Source organism: Chlorocebus sabaeus, chromosome 15 (genome assembly GCF_047675955.1).
Source record: "Chlorocebus sabaeus isolate Y175 chromosome 15, mChlSab1.0.hap1, whole genome shotgun sequence".
Lineage (NCBI taxonomy): Eukaryota > Metazoa > Chordata > Mammalia > Primates > Cercopithecidae > Chlorocebus > Chlorocebus sabaeus.
The window spans coordinates 61,780,590-61,798,676 of NC_132918.1; the positions used below are offsets into that span (position 1 = coordinate 61,780,590).

The following is an 18,087-nucleotide window of genomic DNA, read 5'->3' on the forward strand; positions in this document are numbered from 1 at the left end:
CTCAGGGAAGTGACACCTTTTTCTAGAGGAGGATGTATTAACTGTCATTTATTGAGCATCTGCTATGTGCAGTCACTGAGCTAGACATTGAAGATAGGAAAGTATAAGACAAAGGTTATCTTAGGAGCAAGTTAAATACTTTGGGAAACCACTTTTTTTTTTTTTTTAGTGAGTCTAAGAGTGATGGAAAGTATCTTCTGGAAATAACTGAGTTACACATTGAGAACAAAATTCAAAGTGGAAATGCTCTGGGGGAAAATGTTTTTTTGCATCTATCACTGTTTGAAAGAGAAACTATAGCAAATGGATGACTGGGTGAGTCACTGGAATGATGGATCCTAGGGGCCCAGGAGTAGGGGAGTGGGAAAGGCTGCACCCATGCTCTGGGGGTAGGAGGATTGTTACACTGGACTCACAGCACAAACACATGTGTGCTTGCAGTGCTTGTCAGATGATCCAAGGGCATGTCTCTCCTATTTTTTCGTTTTTTTTCTGTCTGAATGGAAAACAGCAATTTCCTCCATTCCTGGTTATTGCAGATGATCTGATAATTTCACCTGAGAGCTGTTATTTCATTTTATTTTATTTTAAAACTCAAAAGAAGTATACTGTTCTCATCTTAAACAGCAAGATGTCTGGTCTTTAATATTATTCTTTCTTAACATACAATAAGCTAGCAGTGTAGTGATGACATGTAGATACCTCCTAATGTGCCATAAAATCAAGGCATGCATTTTAAAATGTTTTGTGCCCAGGAATCCAAACTTTTATAGTTGTTGAGCAGCCATCTTCATCTGGTCTGTTCTGAATTCTTAAAACCTGCATGAGCTGATCAGCCTAACCTGGCCCCTTCCAGCTCATCCCCATGTCCTATTTTGCTATATTTGAGCTTAACAAGATTTTGTCTCTTCCTTTTTAAAAATTACCTAATAAATATGACCAAAAATTGTTAATTTTTTATTAATTACCTAATAAATGTGACCACAAATATTAAATAAAACTATACAGATTAAAATGCTGAAGTTCTCTTCTCCCCTGTCCTATTCCCTCGCCTAGAAGGAACCTCTGTATAAAAAGCTTGCTGGGTATCCTTTTAGAGATTTTATGGTGTATTAACCTTGTATACATATACAACTATGTGTGCATATACAACTATGTATCCCATTCTTTTAACACACTTCAAATTTTTGGTATATACCATAATATACTTAACCATATCTCCACGATGGACATTTAAATTGTTTGGAGTTTTTGGCCATTACAAGCAATATTGCAGTAAACCTGTTTGTGTAATTTTTATGCACATACTCCTGTAGAATTACTAGAAGTGCCATTTCTGAATAAAAAATTGACTAGTATTGCCAAGTTACCTTATAAATGCCTAATCAGTTTATATTCTAACAGGGTATGAAAGTGCCCATTTCTGGCCAACATTAGATACCCTCGGTCTCATACTTAAGTATTTTTTTCCCCTAATCAGTTAGATGAAAAGTGATTTTTTAAACAATTTTCTGATTGCTCCATAGCATTTTTTTTCCCTAAGGTATTTTAGCCATCCTTATTTCTTCTTTTCAGAATGGTATATTTCTGTTGTATATCCATTTTGATATCTTACTGATTTATAACGCTTTATAAAAATAGAATGAGTGCTAATCCTTTGTTAGGTATATTACAAATATATATATTTTTTCCAGTCTGTTACCAGTTCCTGAATTCTGTTTGATGTAACTTACAACAGAGTTTTAAAGTTATATATCATCATATATGTTGGTCTTTTCCTTCAGCTTTTATGGATATATTTTCTTCTGATACTTCTATAGAGTAAAACTCCAATTAGGCTTGTCTTAGAGACTATAGGAGCCCAGAGAGAAGAAACAAAAAATGAGGCAGATTGGTTGACTGTGTGGGGTGGTGGGAGGAACATGGCACCAGGCTTCAAGAGACCTAAATCATGCCCATTCTACAACTTGTTTTCTGTGTGACTCATTCCACCTCTCTCTGAAACCTGCTTTCCTTATCTGTCGCTGTGGGTAGGACTATGCAATTTAAAATTCCTTTCTGTAATTTCATGATAGAAAAATGGGCCTTAGAGATCAAGGTTGACTATACCGAGAGATTGTCTAAGGAGTATCTTAACTGTCTTCAAATATTTTATTGATTCTTGGAATGACTATTGTTTGTATCTCTGGGGTTGACAGAATAAGAAGACATTGTCTTGTACTGAAGCAAGGGAAAAGTTTGGTTTGATATAGAGGACTTTTGGACCATACTGCTGATTAAATTCTGGAGTCTGGGCTCAAGAGAAATAGTGGAATTACCATTAGTAAGGAAACTGACATTTGCCCACTGGGGCTAAAGGTGTACTTGACTGAGACAGGGACTGGATTGATAGTTCCCCAGGTTCATAAAAAGGAAGTGTTTTAGACAGTTATTAGGCATTTTGTGGATCGAGAAACTGGTAAGTCTGCTAGTTGTTCTTGTGATTCTCTTGTTTTTTTTCATTGAACAATCAACAAGATAGGAGGTACCCAGGACTGAAGGTTCATGAAATCAGAGGTCCATTATAGGAAGCATTTTAATGCTCACCCTAATAAGTGAAATATATTTCTTACTATCTTTAAGCCTTTATATTATTTAGAGGCCACAGAAAAATCCAAATCCAAATCCAAATTGAACTTAATGACTAGTGAGCAACACATTTAATTACACAAGTGTAAGTTTTACTGCCAGTCAGCAACATGGGATCATGTTTTAAAACTGTCTCTGGATGAATGAGTATCTTTACTCTTTCAAGACCCAGTCCTTACAGTTGACAGCCAGGGTGGTTCTCCACCAATTCCTGGCTCAGGGCTTTGCTGGAATTGCCAGCATTACCATTAGAAATCATTTGGGGCTGAGCGCGGTGGCTCACGCCTGTAATCTCAGCACTTTGGGAGGCTGCGGTGGGCAGATCACCTGAGGTTGGGAGTTTGAGACCAGCCTGACCAACATGGAGAAACCCTGTCTTTACTAATAATACAAAAATTAGCGGGGTGTGGTGGCGCATGCCTGTAATCCCAGCTACGCGGGAGGCTGAGGCAGGAGAATCGCTTGAACCTGGGAGGCAGGTGTTGCAGTGAGCTGAGATCATGCCATTGCACTCCAGCCTGGGCAACAAGAGCAAAAATCAGTGTCCAAAAAAAAACATTGGGGGCAGAATTCCTACTCTGCTCATCAGACCCAAAACAGATGGTTCCCTTTGTACTCCCACATGCATACCGTGGCACCTTCCCAACAGCTGCTGCTTTCAGTTGCCACACAGTTCCCTTCCTCTCTCCCTCCCAAAAAGACGTAGTTCTTTGGGTCTTTTTAAAAATTATTATTATGTATTTTTTCGAGATGGGGTCTTGTTCTGTCACCCAGGCTGGAGTGCAGTGGCATGATCTCGGCTCACTGCAACTTCCACCTCCCGGGTTCAAGTGATTCTCCTGCCTCAGCGTCCCAAGTAGCTGGGATTACAGGCACGTGCCACCACGCCTAATTTTTGTATTCTTAGTAGAGACGGGGTTTCACCATGTTGGTCAGGCTGGTCTTGAACTCTTGACCTTGTGATCCTCCTATCTCGGCCTCCCAAAGTGCTGGGATTACAGGCGTGAGCCACCGCGCCTGGTCTCTTTGGGTCTTAAGAAAGGTATAAAGACTTCACTTTTAGTGACTTTGTCTGACGTTGAATGTGTCAAACTCTGAAAACTAATCCATGCAAGAGGTTCTGGAAAAGTTCCAGGCAATATTACTGGAGTATTTATTACTTTGAGGAAATGCCTTTGATAAGGACATGGTTGGTAGCTTCAATACCTCCCTCATTCCCCAATCATTTGCAAAATCCAGTCAGTTTTGCTTCTGAGTAACTCTGAAATCTGTCCCCTTCTTTGCTAAGATGCAAGCCAGCAGCCCCCACCTGGACCAAAGCACTGGCCTCTGCACCATCTTTGGGACCCCTGCCTTTTCCTCATTCAGCAGCCAGAAAGATGTTTTTAAAAATGCAGATTTGATGTCATTTCCCTGCTTAAAACTGATCAGTGGCCTCCTATTAACCCTTATAACAAGGACCAGAATCCTTACCATGGTTCACGAGGCCCTTCTGCATTGCTGTCTTCTCAGTACCTAGCACAGTTGTGTAGGAATTTTAAAATATGTATCTGTGTAACAAATCATTTGATCCCCTCATGCCCACATAAATGCACAGGTCTCTCCCGTAGCCTGGCTTTCTCTGCTGGAGGGACATGCCGCTGTTTTGCAAGGGCTGGGGAAGCAAGCACCAGCCAGGTTCAGAGAGCCAGTTGTCTGCAGCCAGGGTTCGTTTTCTTAGTCTGGCCACTGAAACGATTGTTATCAACAGGAACCTGTGGTGAACATCACTTTGCTTCCTTCTCTGGCAGCAGCTACCTCAGAAACCCAGCCAAAGGCTCGTTGGGTCTTGTCCTTAGATCTCATGTCCACACACTTCCCTGTTCAAAACTCTAGGAGCCAGGTACAGGAAACCCAGCCTCTCCTGGGAAGCTGCATCAGTGGCTTTGGCGGGTCATAGTGCAGGCAGAGCACTAATCACCAGGGGCCCACCCTGCAGTGCTCACGCAGTTGGCCTCCAGCACTTCCGGCAGGGCTCTTGGAAACAAGATCTGTGGCAACAACTGGGAGTCAGTGCCGAGCTTCTGGCCACACACACCAGTCATCCTCACCCTTCCCCCGTCTTGCCAGTCCTGAGAAGGACTGGATCTTCAGTCTTAGGCTGCTGTGACCCCTAGCAGGACAGAGCCCAGACTGTGCTCCCTGCAGCACAGTGCCCCTGGGCCAGCTAGGAGCGCAGCTAGAGTGGGTTGCATGAGTTGTGAATTTTGGGTCAACGTATTCCTACTAATAAGCACTGTTGACACCTGAGAGCTATTCCTGAAAGATTTTGTGGTTTAGAGAGGGCCATGATGAGTATGTTTAGAGTACTGATAAAACGTGCTTCGTAAGAAATAAATTCGAATGCCTCCTGCTCCCATCAAGCATCAGCAACTCTAGTGAAGCATGGTCAGCCTGGAGATCTGAAAAATTCAGACAGGTATTTGACGAATGTTTACCTTTTTGTTACTTATAAACCACTGATAAATAATTTAAGACTTTACAAATATTATTATAGTATTTCTGTTAAGATGGGATATACTATGCTTCAGTAGCCAATACATGTCGAAATCTCAGTGGCTCACCCTAGCAAAGGTTTATTTAATGGCCATGTCAAGATCTAATTTTTTTTTTTTGAGACAGGGTCTTGTTCTCTTGTCCAGGCTGGAGTGCAGTGGTGTGACCACAGCTCACTGCAGCCTCGACCTCCTGGGCTCAAGCAATTATCTCACTTTAGCCTCCCAAGTAGCTGGTACGTGTGCCACCACACCCAACCTATTTATTTATTTATTTATTTATTTATTTATTTATTTATTTATTTATTTTTTGGAGAGGCAAGTTTTTGCTGTGTTGCCTAGGCTGGTCTTGAACTCCTGAACTCAAGCAATCTTTCTGTCTCGGCCTCCCAAAGTGCTGGGACTATAGGCGTGAACCACCACACCCAGCCTCATGGTCTGTCTTGAACCGTGCCGAGAGCGTTGGAGATAAAGGACTGGGAGTCCCTGAAGCTTTTATCAGACCTGCTCCTGTCTCATTGCCAGAACCAGTCTCATGGCTCCAAACTGCAAGAGGAGCTGGGGAGTGGAGGATATACTTCCGTGGATATGGGGTGAGCACTAACAGTATCTGACACATTGATTACCTGTCAGCATTGTGATTAACTGCTGCCCACAGAGTGCTTACCATGGACCAAGCACTTTATTCACATCTTATTAATCCTCACAGAAATCCAAAGAGGTGGGCGCCATTTCACCCCATTTCACACTTGGGAGATTGATGCTCAGAGCTGTGAAGAAACTGAGGAGGTTACACATGTAGATTGGGTCTAGTTAGTATCCTCACCAGCTCTGTCTGATTCCAAAGCCCAGCTGGGCTACAGTGTTACTACTTCATTAACATAGGTTTCCTCAGGCTTTCCATATGTCAGTATTTTGACCTTGTGGCTGTATGCACTTGAGAGCAATGCACCTGCCTTGCTTTAAGCAGATTTGATAAGAATTCTTCCTCCCATCGTTGCCCTGCCAATGGTGCTAAACTTCACCCACTACGCACTCCTGAGCCTCTGCAGGTGAAATGGTTGAAAACAGCTTCCCAGTGAAAGAATCTGGATTCAGCCACAGCATTGTAGGAATGCCTCATTTCAATCACCTGATAACCACCTGAGTGCAGTGGGTTTGCAGGACTCCCTTGCAAACCCACTGTGACAGCTGCAGCCTCACAGACTTAACTGCCAAGTGCACAAGCTTCTCATGCCGAACACTATATGTCTTTGTGGCTTTTACTGTCCCTGGGGCCCGATCAGTGCAAATGATGGCCTTTTACCCTATTGGCAGTCACAGGAGACTAACATTTCCCTCAGGAATGCTTCCACTTGAAATGTACATGCAGGATGTTGAGAATGGATTTTAGGGCCTTGATTATTTACCACTTGTAGAAAGCATTTTATTTCACAAGGAACAAGTTGTGGCCTGTGGTACTCAACCTTGGCTGCACCTTAGAATCCTCCGGGAGCTTCTAAAAATCCTGATGCCCACACCACTCCCCAGACCGACTATTCCTTCACAAGCTCTGCGGGCGGGCCCCGGGCATCAGGATTTCGTAGAGCTTCCTCAGTGATTTCAAGCTGCTGCTAACTTAACGCCCTCCACTGTAGACTGATTTTTGCCAGAATCAGCAGGGTGTAGAGAAGCAAGGGAGAAAAAACAGGAACTTTAGGAATTGTTAGCCTGACACTAGAGCCAAACTCTCCTGAGGAATTCAAATTAGTTATTGTCACCTTTGTTTCCCCATAGCAAATACAGCCAACATAAATGTCAATTAATTAATTAAAAAATGTACCCAAAGCTGAGCAATGTAAGGCCCTCCAGCCTGGAACCATGTGCTGTTCAAAGTTGAGAGTGGTGTTTTTGTCTTGGCTTGTTGCTGACTAGCATATATTTTTAAAATCATGATCCTTTAAGATACATGCCAAGAGATAATGTTTTTATTAAATCAAAATGCTGTACAGATATTAATGACTTAGTTGTGGAAAATGTCATTAAAACATAGTTGTCTTCTCTTTGAACAGGGCCTTCAACCTTTTTAAGCTCTGAGGGTTAGGTGAGGGAGTTTGTCAAGAAAAAACTATGATGTGGCTGTACAAAGGTTTTAAATTGTGCTCTATGAAAATATATTACAAATGAGTGTGTTTTTTTGTTTTTTTTTTCCCCCCTGAGATGGAGTCTTGCTCTGCGCCCAGACTGGAGTGCAGTGGTGCAACCTTGGCTTACTGCAACCTCTGCCTCCCAGGTTCAAGCAATTCTCCTGCCTCAGCCTCCCGAGTAGCTGGGATTTCAGGCATGTGCCACCACACCCAGCTAATTTTTGTATTTTTAGTAGAGACGGGGTTTTACCACGTTGGCCAGGCTGGTCTGGAACTCCTGACCTTAGGTGATCTGCCCGCCTTGGCCTCCCAAAGTGCTGGGATTACAGGCATGAGCCACCACGCCCGGCCTACAAATGTGTTTTATTTTAATAAACCTGCAAAGGGAGAAGTCTTTCCACATTAAATAATTTACTTAAAAGCTTGGAAACAATGTTATACATTGATGTGAGGTTTTTTGCTTATTTTAAAAAGGTATTTGTTGCCACCATCCCAGAAATGGGAGGTGGCTGTACCCCTTACTTACCTGGTGGCATCTGAGTTCCACTTGCCATCTCTTTCTACAAATGACGAGAAAGCACAGCAAGCCTAGCTGGCTCTGCAGCTTTCCATGGGAACTGTGTCTTCCTCCGCCATGTCATCATGCTGTCAGGAGTTGGAAACTTACAAAGAGTGAATTGGGGGGTGTGGGCTGAAGTCCTCTGGACATTAGGCCAGGATTTTTCATAGTGACGCGATAAACACTCACTCCTTACGGTGCACTAACTCATAGATGATTTATTGCCGTAAGTAACTAAACAAGAGAAGAGACAGGCTGTGGTTTTGGTCAAGACAATCGGCATTCTCTCTCCAGGGTTCGCCAGTTGCATCTACGTAAAGCCTTAATACTCTGGACGATATAAACACATAATAGTTACAGCATACATGGGTAACAACTTGACCAGTGTTACACTGATTAAAATAGCACATAACAAGGGTGCCAGCCAGTCCCGACGCCCTGAAATGGCAGAAGTAATGTGTGTTCGTTCCTATGATGTGCTGAGTACAAAACCTTTAAAAACAACTTTTTGGCATTAATACTAACAGAATACTTCCTTGAACATTCTGCAAGAGTAGGTGCAGACACAGAATTACTTCTTCATTTCCAGATTACCAGTATCTATAGGACTATTTAGAGAAAAGCTGGGAGGCAGAGTACCTCCCCGATGTCATTTTATTTGCCAAAGCAGAAGAGTCTAAGGGGTTTAGGTGGAGGAGGGCAGCTGACAGGGCTCCTGGAGGAGTTAAGTCACCAAGTCGCTGCAGTGGATGGACACTGCCCCACAAGGTGTGGGATGAACAGCAGTCTTGGTTTGTGGCCCAGGGTGTCCATGGATTTGACCCGAACGCTCCCTGGAGGCCCTGTGGTGGGACAGGCACTGGATGGTCCAGACCCTCTGGCTGGAGGAGTGGTGGAGCCAGGACTGGGCCTCCAGCCATGAGGGCTAGAAGAGATAACCTGACCTCTTGCATTCTAACACTGGGTCATTAATGACACCTTTCCAGTGGATGTGCAAAAACCAACACTGTCAGGAACTTGGCCCTGGGAGGGCTCAGGTGAGCTCACAAGGAGAGGTCAAGCCAAGCCAAAGGGTAGCTAACACACAACACCAGGGAAACCAGCCCCCAAACCAGCTGTTGGTAAGATGCCTTGGGTTTGGCAACTCACCTAGTTTTAACACAAATTGCCCGAGACTCAGTTTTCTTGAACCGTACCAAGCTCTCTGATTTCCTCAGCATCCCCATTCCTGGCATCCTCTCCAGGATTGGAGTGCCCAGTGCAAAGCCCCACTGGGGCCCTGCTGTGGCTGGCAGGACCATTCTGCATAGCCTCGCCCTCCACACCCACCCCACACAGCTGGCCACCAGGGGACAGCTGTTCTCCCTTGTCCTCTTGGACAGGGCCCTTCATCTCCTCGGAGACTCCGCCCTCCTGCTGCTGTCCTGAAACACAGTTTCCCATGTCTCCAGCTTTGGAAGACTGGTCTTCTAAATTCTTCTCATTTTCTTCTGCTTGTCGTTTGTCTCTGGCACTGAGTTTACCTTTCGATTTCCTCATCTGCCTGTTGTGCATTTCTTCTCTGGAGAATCGCCACTGAAACTAGAAATCAGAGCGAATGGGGATAAATAACAAGCCTCTGGGAACCCAGAGCTTCACCCGAAGCCTTGTTTGCATTCATACCCACACCATGTCTGAGTGAGACATAAAATTCCCAGCACCCTTCAGCCAAGCAGTACAGGCACCAAACTTGAATCACACCCAATCACATCACACCCACCCCAAGAGCCTGCACCACGCCTTCCAGGATGTGTATTTTAGATGTAGATTTCAGGTTCTATGGGGGCAGAGGAGTATTTCTTTTGACTGGCTCTATACCAGAGGCCCACATAGGAAAGGGCTCCTGAAGTCTATCATTTGGAGGGTCAGGATGGAGAGGAGATGTGAGGCCTGCCCCCAATAAGAGCCAGAGCTGCAGCCACTCATTTCCATTCTGAGCAGGCTGAGGATTACCAGCCATGGGGCTGGCATTCTCTCGCCAGGTCACCTAAGGCAGGGCCCAGAACATTGGGGGGACACTGTGCTGTACAGCTCAGATCCCCCTACAGGACCAGCGGGCCCACTCCCCAGCTAGGCCGATAGCCCTTTGCTGACCACCACCTCACAGAAGGTCACACCAGGGCAACCTACAACCAGTGACTGCCCCAGGTGGGATACAACAACCCATTTCCTGATCCCAATTTGGGACAACGCAAACGCCATCCCAGCTCCAAGCCAACCTGGGGGGTTGTGACTGCATCACAGCCCAAATTCTCCCTCTGCCCGCTCCTGTACCGACAAGTGTTCCTAAAGTGACTCCCTCTAAAAACTTCTTCCCCCCAAATCTCAGAGGCCGCTTCCCAGGGGGCCCAGCCTGCAACCAGGCATTTCCCGGTGTGACAGGGAAGTCAGGGGCTCAGAGTCCCAAAGTCACGCAGCCAGTAATAGAGTTGGGCAACAAGCAGGGTCTTACCAAATCTCTGGAGCAAGACCACCCGAGAGAGAGCCCCAGCTCCGCCACTGACTGGCCAAGCTTCTCAGTCTGAATTTCTCATCTCGGTGGCCCAGAGTGCACACAAGGTTTTAGTTTTCACTTCCCACCATGACCACTGCCTTGTGCTTCAGCTGCATCATGTTGGTTTCACCAAATAGGCACTTAAATCTTGGATATTATATAATTGAAAGAAAAAGGGAGCTCTCTGTTCCTATGATTTCTTGCTGGGCTCGAGAAGGGAGCCCAGGAATGCAGTTGCACCATCAGTGGGAAATGATTTCTTAAGGCTTTACCATGTTGTAAATCATTCTGAGCGCTTTGCTAGGAAAAACCAAAAATGTGCTATGTAAATGTTTAAAAATCTGCCATTTTCGTAGTTTTCCACAGTAGAGATCTATTTCCTCAGATAAAACATTTGCCTAGACACAGAATTCTGAGATTTAATACATTTTAGGATTCTTGGATTTAGCACCTTTTAGATAAGAATGGTAATGGAATGTTTCATTAAAGTAGAGAAACATGAGTGAAATACATGTTGAGGTTAGGATTTAACATTTATCTGGTCCTTTCCCACCCCGTACCCCACAAAATCCCCAAATGAGTTCCCTTACAATGTTGGATGGGTTTCTCCTCTGACCTCTTTTGAAATGTCTCATACTCTAGCTGCAGACTTCCCCTAGGAGATGGGTGGAGCTTCTTCCACCCAAACTGTGAGGATCCCAAAAATGGAATCACTGTAGGGTAAGCAGTGTCTCAGACCCACCTCCTCCTTCATCCAAGCCTGCCAGGCAGGCATCTCAAGGCTCCAAACCCACCAGAGGAGGCCACTGATTTTAGCCCTCAGCATGACCGTGGCTGCCTCCACCAAGCCTCCATAGTTTCCGGGCACGTGTTATGGTTCATAACTGCTGCCCTGTGCTAGGCAGCTGCTGTTGCTATTCCAGCCCAAATGTAAGAGTCTCTTCTTTTTTTTTTTTTAAATGGATGTTCCAAAACAGTCAGAGCCTCTTCACATTTTATATCATTTTACATGTCTTTAGAAAAAGACCAGTGAAGCCTACCTGTGTAATACAGTACTCCGAGAGGCAGTCGGCTCTCAGGGAAGTCAGAGGAAGTTTTACTGTTGCCAAAAAAAGTGGTGATTGTTTTGGCTAAGAGGCCTTAAGTGCTAAAATGTCAAAGCATTATAGTATAGGTTCAAATCCTAGTGCTGGTACTTGTTAGCTCTCAGTCCTTAGGCAGGTTATGAATCAGTTTCAAGTTACTGATCTCTAAAATGGTTGTCTCTGCCTCCAGGACTGCGGTGCACACCTCCAGGGCCCCATTCATATTGTATTTCATGTGAGTAGCGCCCTCTGCTGTTGTGCAGTGTACTACTGAGGACAGTTCCACCACCTGCTCGACCTTCCATGTAATAGGAGCCCAGATACTCTCTCAGGGGCTGCTCTTGCTAAATAAACAACAGAGCTTCCATAGTTTCCTCTGGATGCCTGGCCATATCCAGTTTCCTGTAGAAGATCACATCTTGTTGATCTCCTGGTATAATACAAAACGAGAACACAAACGGTAGAAAACAAACAGCAAAAACTGTTTCAGATCCCAACAATTCAAAAAGGAGACGTCTCAGAAAGCAAGAGGAGGCCTGGAGTGTGCCAGATTTCAGTTGAGCCTCTGAGGTGAGGTCTAACATCCACACCACTTAAAGGCAGGCAGTCCAGCCTGGGGAGTGGACTCTATGTTTTGAGCAGGACCGGGGGAGTCTCTGAACTTAACCAGCAAGCGGCAGATAAAACCGTTGGCCTTCCCAAGCCAGAGCATCTGTGGCAGTTGGGTGTGTCACCAAATCCAATTAGCTGCCCAATTCAGAAATAACTGTGTAAAAGAAAAAAAGAAACGCTTCACTTTACAGCAGTGTGTGTCCAGAGTTCCATGTCAGCAGGAGCCAGTGGATTCAATTTGCATATTTTAAAAACTGCCCATTATGTGTCCACTTCAAGTAGTTGAGCTGGAAGGAAGTCTTCCCCTGAATTGTAGAAACCACCTACTCCCTTTGAAGGAGTTTAATATTTGCCTTGAAAATCACACACACGTACACAGAGGTTTCTTTCCAGTGCTGAAAAGTCTTGATTAGAAAATTCAGTCCATGTTGCTGATTGAAAGAGGACTAAATATGCCACATCCTTGGCGTGCCAATCTTGCAATTTCTTAAGTTGTAATGCTGGACATACTACGTATGTCCTCGCTCAGAAGTTGATTACTCATTCATTGATTCAACAAGTATCTGTTGAGCACCAATTAAAAGGTCTCAACAGGAAAAAGGGCTTTGCTCTTGTGGAGATTATGTCTGACTCTATCTGGAAAGGATAAAATTATGATCACAAATAACTAAAAGCCCAGAGGAGAGCTCTGAAGGAGAAGAACGTGGTTCTTTTCCAGTGTAGTACAAAGGAGTCTGGTTTGGTATAAAAGGAGACAGCACTGTCCTGAGAAAAGGATGCTCAAGTAGAGCTAGAAAGAAGGAGTGTGTCCTTGGTAGAGGGGACATAGAAGAGCTGGAGGCCACAGAGGAGCTGGAGGCCACAGAGAATGGGAGGCTGGCAGAGGAGGTAAGAGGGGCCAGATCCCTCGGGGCCTTGAGGGCCACAGTACTGATTTCCATCTTTGTCTTCAGAGTCATACAAAACTAGAACTCCTTTGAGCAGTGGGATGACAGGATTCAAGTTGCCTTTTTAACAGATCACTTGGGCTCTGAATAGAGAACCTATTTGAAGGGGAGATCTGTTATTAGGAGACTGCAGTAGCTGAGGCGAGTGATGGTAGAGAAAAGTGGAGGGATTCCAGAGCCTCTGGGACCTAACACAGATGGGTCTTAAGGATGGACTGAATATAGGGGAAGAAGTGGGGAGGGTCAGCAGGGACAGCCCCTAAGGGGTGATGCCGTTCCTCTAGATAGGGTGGCGGTGGGCCAGGTGGGCCAGGTATGGGGAGGGGGAGAGTCATAGGTTTGCTCGAGCCACAGCATGGATGGAGCCGGAGTCTTGGGGCACAGTGAGGGCTGAAAATGCAGGCGGAATGGTCACTGGCACAGAGGTGGTAAAAGAGATTTTCTAAGGAAGAGGCAAGAGTGAAGGGAGAAATGTGCCTGGGTCTGAACCCTGAGGAACTTAGTGGGAAACCAGGAGAATGAGGTGGGAAAGAACCAAGAGAAAGCTGCTTCAGGGAGTGGGGGTGGTCCCAGCATCAGGGCTGCAAGAGCTCAGGCATCATGAGGACTAGATGGAGTGACTCGGTCACCAGGGGACACAGGCCTGTGGGAGCAGGACGCTGACCCGTGTCAGCTGAGGAGTGAGGAGGGGACACCCAGTGCAGAAGATTCTTCCAAGGAGTCTGGCTGTGAAGCCCCCTCTCTGGAGGACTCCTATCTGTGAGGTGACCCAGAGGGTCTCATGTAGAACAAGCGCTCCACACCAGTCACCTACAGTCTTGGAATGAAGCAGGAAATCATTAGGTACATGGAAAGAGAGAGCAGTCCACCCAGATGAGTACAGCTGCTTGGGATGAGAAGTTTTTACTGACTGCAAGAACAGTGAGTCCCATCCTCTGAGTTTTCCCTGAGGAAAGTCAGTTCTACCTTATTACAACAGCTTTTATAAATCTACCTCTAAAATCTCCCTGCCTACTCAAGTTTCCACTGATTTGTCCCCCTGCATGCGATGCCATGGCCTTCACACCACCATCCAACCACGTGCCTCTCCTTTGGAATCTGTGTGCCCCACCGTCAGGAAGCTGTTAGGCAAAGGTGGCACTGTCTCCCCTCTGTAAGGCTGCCGCGGTGTCTGTCAGCATCTGACAGGGGCCCTCATGTGCACTGCGTGTTGAATGTCGCACTTGCTGAATGCACGCAGTCCCTGTGACTGAGCTGAAACTGACAGCGCTCTGCAGCCGATCCATCTTCCAGCTGGTGGCTGCCTGCTCCTGGTGGTTGATGGTGGGCTGGCAGTTGCCTTCTGGTCCACTGTGCCATCACCTGTCACATTACACCTTCAGAGCCTGGATAAAGACCTTCCTCCACACTCCAGCCCATCTGGCTTCAAGTCACCATTGCCTTGGCACTCCTTCCACAAGTGGGCTCCCCCTGGAGTTGTTGGCTGGTGAGGGGCTGCTCCAATCTGTTCATTTGCTTGATGCTCCTTCCCAGGGCTCTGTGTCCAAAGAACACGAGGAACCAAGCGTGAGGAACGCAGGGGTGATGCCGAGAGTGAGGAGCTGAGCAGGTCAGGCAGGCCCTGCCGAGAATGTGGCCTCAGCCATCAAAGGTACAGTGAGCTGAATCCAGGTGATGCCTGACTCAGGCTTTGGTGGGTCCACTCGACTCACTGGCCTCTTCCCCAGCAACTGGTGAAAACGTCCTCAGGAAAAGCACCACAGACTGCTCAGGGCGGGGTGGGAAGCATCAGAATCATCTGGCACAAGGGTTGCCGACACTTGCACCTCGTACAACCCTTGTGCTCACCTTCAGGAATCACAGAGAAGACTCTCTGAGAAGGCCAGTTTCTAGGGTAGTTCAGAGTCCAGAGAGGGGGGAAACGGGCCCTGGGCATCTCTGAGGACAGCCTGGCCTGAGGACTTGCTGCCACAGGCTACGGCTAGCATCACCAGCTGTCACACGGAGGCCTTTGGGTCTAGGCCTGTCATGAAGAGATTCTGGCAGGGTCTCTCTGCCCAGGTCACCACACTTTTAATGTCCTAAGGAATCTAACAGGGCAGGCCAGAGCTCCAACTAGCTGGTAATGACATTAAGACACAAAGAAGCTGGCCATGAACTCAAGCCATCCCCACCCTGTGGTCAGGCTGCAGCTGACTTCGTGCCCTTCTTTTCATCCTAGTGGGAATATCTGGCAGGCTGGAGCCTCCAGAAGAGCCTCTCTCCTCCATCCTTCTGGCCTGCCCAGCAGGACAGTGGCAGACAAGGCACTCCAGCCCCCTTGGCTGTCCCGTGTTAGCAACCTGAGATGTGATTCAGGTTGCCAGGGGCTCAGGTGTTCCTTGGGCTCTGTGAGCCCTTGGAAGCTAGAGCAAGCTACCCCCTCAAATGCTGCAGAAAATGCACTGAAGATGAAGCCCTGCTGAGGAAAACCTAGGAAGGCCATCAGAGTCTCTTACCTTCGATTCCTTCTTCTTGATTTTCTGAGGTAGACACGGTCTCTGAAGAAAGACAATTTGCTTGGTGGATACACTCCCCTCACTGTAACACACGGAGCTGAGAATGAGCCACTTTATGCCTTAGAGGAACCCAAAACCTGACGCAGATGTTGCCATCCCTAATTTCATCAAAGCAGACCACCCACGGGATTATGACAGAAGTCAAGAGGCGCCTGCTCTACTCTCCCGTGCCCAGGCCATCCAGCCTTGCTTCCAAGGGGCTACCTCAGATGCCCAACAAAAGCTTTTTGGGTATCCCTACAAACTGAGCTTCCTAGCTGGACATGCCCATTCCCTTAATGGGAAGTAACAGTATCTTGGCCAAATGAGGACACACTGGCTGCTTCAGTGGATCTCAAAGGGGCAGGAGCCTCTTCCACATCTGTCTGTGGTAATGATGGGCAGGTAGATAAGGACCTGGGTGATGAGCTCAGCCCTCCAGCTGCTACAGGACCGTGGGCAGAGGTCATGGCTGCACCCCGGGTCTCAGCCATGCATGACTCCTGCAGGCACAGCAAAGACTGCGCAGCACCAGGCAGGCCCTGCAAGGCAGTGCCTGTTAACCAACTCTGGCTCACATGAACAAAACAGGCGAGGGAGGGGCAGCTCGTATCTTACAATACAGTGAATACTCTCTTCCCAGGAAGGCAGGACCCCAGAGCTGCCTTTAAAGATGATAGAAATATTGTAAAGAGGATCACCGTGTTTTTTTTCCCCTGCTTCCACCCTTCTGATGATTTTGTATTTTATTTTTAATTTATAAATAATAATTGTATATTTATGGGGTAGAGTGTGATGTTCTGATATATGTTTACAATGTGGACTGATTAAATCAGGCTACTTAACAAATCCATCACCTCACATACTTAGCATTTTTTGTGGTAAAAACATTTAAAAGCTACTCTTTTAGGAATTGTAAAATATACAAGGCATTATTGTTTGTAATAGTCACCATTCTGTGCAATAGATGACCAAGGCTTATTCCTCCTAAGTGAAACTTTGTACCCTTTGATCAACATCTCTCCTTTGCCCATCTGCCCCACTCCCTAGCCTCTGGTAAACACCATTCTACTCTCTACTTCTATGAGTTCAACCTTTTTAGATTCCACATACGAGAGAGAGTATAAGGTATGTCATTCTGTGCCTGGCTTATTTCATTTAGCATAATGTCTTCCAGGCTCATCCTTGTCACAAATAACAGAATGTCCCCGACCCCCCTTTTAAGGCTGAATAGTATTCCATTGTTTGTGTGTGTGTGTGTGTGTGTGTGTGTGTGTATCACATTTTTTTTAATCCATCCGTCTGATGAAGGACCCCTAAGCTGCTTCCATTTCTTAGCTGTTGTGAATATTGCTGCAAAGATCATGAAAATGCAGACACCTCTTCTGCATACTGATTTCAGTTCCTTTGGATATATACCTAGAAGTGGGATTACTGGATCATGTGCTAAGTCTATCTTTAGTTTTCTGAGAAACCTCTGTACTATTTTCCATAATGGCTATATTAATTTACAGTCCCACCAAGAGTGTACAAGGGTTCTCTTTTCTCTATACCCTTGCCAACACTTATCTTTTGTCTTTTTGATAATAGCCATCCCAATCAGTGTGAGGCTATATATCACTGTGGTTTTAATTTGCAATTCTTAAATCTCTGTTTTGTAAGTAAGTGTCTTTACATGTTACTGCATTCAGCTACAAAGTCTCTAAGAAAAAGGAGGGAGAGAACTAATATTTGCTCTGCACCTATTTTGTGTAGCGGCTGGGCTGGGTGATTTCACACATAATGGCTCATTTAAGCTTCACTTCAATGCTCTACAGAATCCGACTACCACCTTTATAGAAGGAAGCAAAAGCTCAGCTCAAGAGCAGGCTGGAGATCACACAGTGAGGATTCAAACACAGATCTGCCCAGTTCCATGCACTCTCCATTCCACCATAAGTGGTCGTTTAAGGAACAGGGAGTTGGAGGATTAGGAAGGATTATTTAGCAGGTGTGAAGGTCTGAGGCAGACAGACCTGTCTCTAGTCCCTGGGCTTAGATGGCTCAGAACCAGCTGGGCCTTCACATTCAAATACATTCTCATTATGAGTCTTGTCCTCTGGAAACTGACCAGGAAACTAACTCAGAGAAGCTACCGTCACTTGACCAACATGACACGGTAAGTGGCAGACTGAGGACTTGGGTTCAAGTCTTCAGGCCCCAAATCCAGGGTTCTTTCTACACCACTGCATTGCCCTATGCCTGCTGAAGTCTTGGCTGAGAAGGAACATGGTGGTTTCCAGTGGCCAAGGGGCTTAAAAGTGGCCACAGGCTGGCTCCCCCTGGTGCACTGACCCACTGTGACCTAATGTGGACTCTGAGGATCCTGGCGAGCCAGAGGAGGGACTAGGAAAGACATCAGTTATCACCAGGATTCTGCACTCTAGATCACCCTGGCCGCCAGCCTTGCCCTGTGCTGTCCATCAGTCTGCAGTGGTGAATGTGCAGTAAGGCTTGGGAAAGGTGGAGCTCTGGGAGCCACACAGA

At 46.2% G+C, this 18,087-nt stretch overlaps 2 protein-coding genes across 12 annotated transcripts in view; one reads left to right on the top strand and one right to left on the bottom strand.

Annotated features, from left to right (window-relative positions):
• The window catches only part of OXNAD1 (oxidoreductase NAD binding domain containing 1), a 62,212-nt gene extending 45,798 nt beyond the window's left edge, over positions 1-16,414 (top strand). For 3 of the 8 annotated variants that reach the window (XM_038002926.2, XM_038002927.2, XM_038002921.2), the window contains exon 11: positions 14,558-16,414. The gene's annotated coding sequence lies outside the window, so the exon portion shown is untranslated. The other 5 variants (XR_012095596.1, XR_012095597.1, XR_005241921.2 and 2 more) reach the window with 5 other exon arrangements.
• Positions 8,051-18,087, bottom strand: part of RFTN1 (raftlin, lipid raft linker 1) — a 202,439-nt gene continuing 192,402 nt past the window's right edge. For all 4 annotated transcript variants that reach the window (XM_038002915.2, XM_038002914.2, XM_038002912.2 and 1 more), the window contains exons 9-10: positions 15,523-15,604; positions 8,051-9,428 (exon numbers count right to left, since the gene is read on the bottom strand). In XM_038002915.2, coding sequence (XP_037858843.1) covers positions 9,024-9,428; positions 15,523-15,604 — 487 coding nt within the window. In that variant the 3' untranslated portion in view covers positions 8,051-9,023. The remainder of the gene's footprint in view (positions 9,429-15,522; positions 15,605-18,087) is intronic.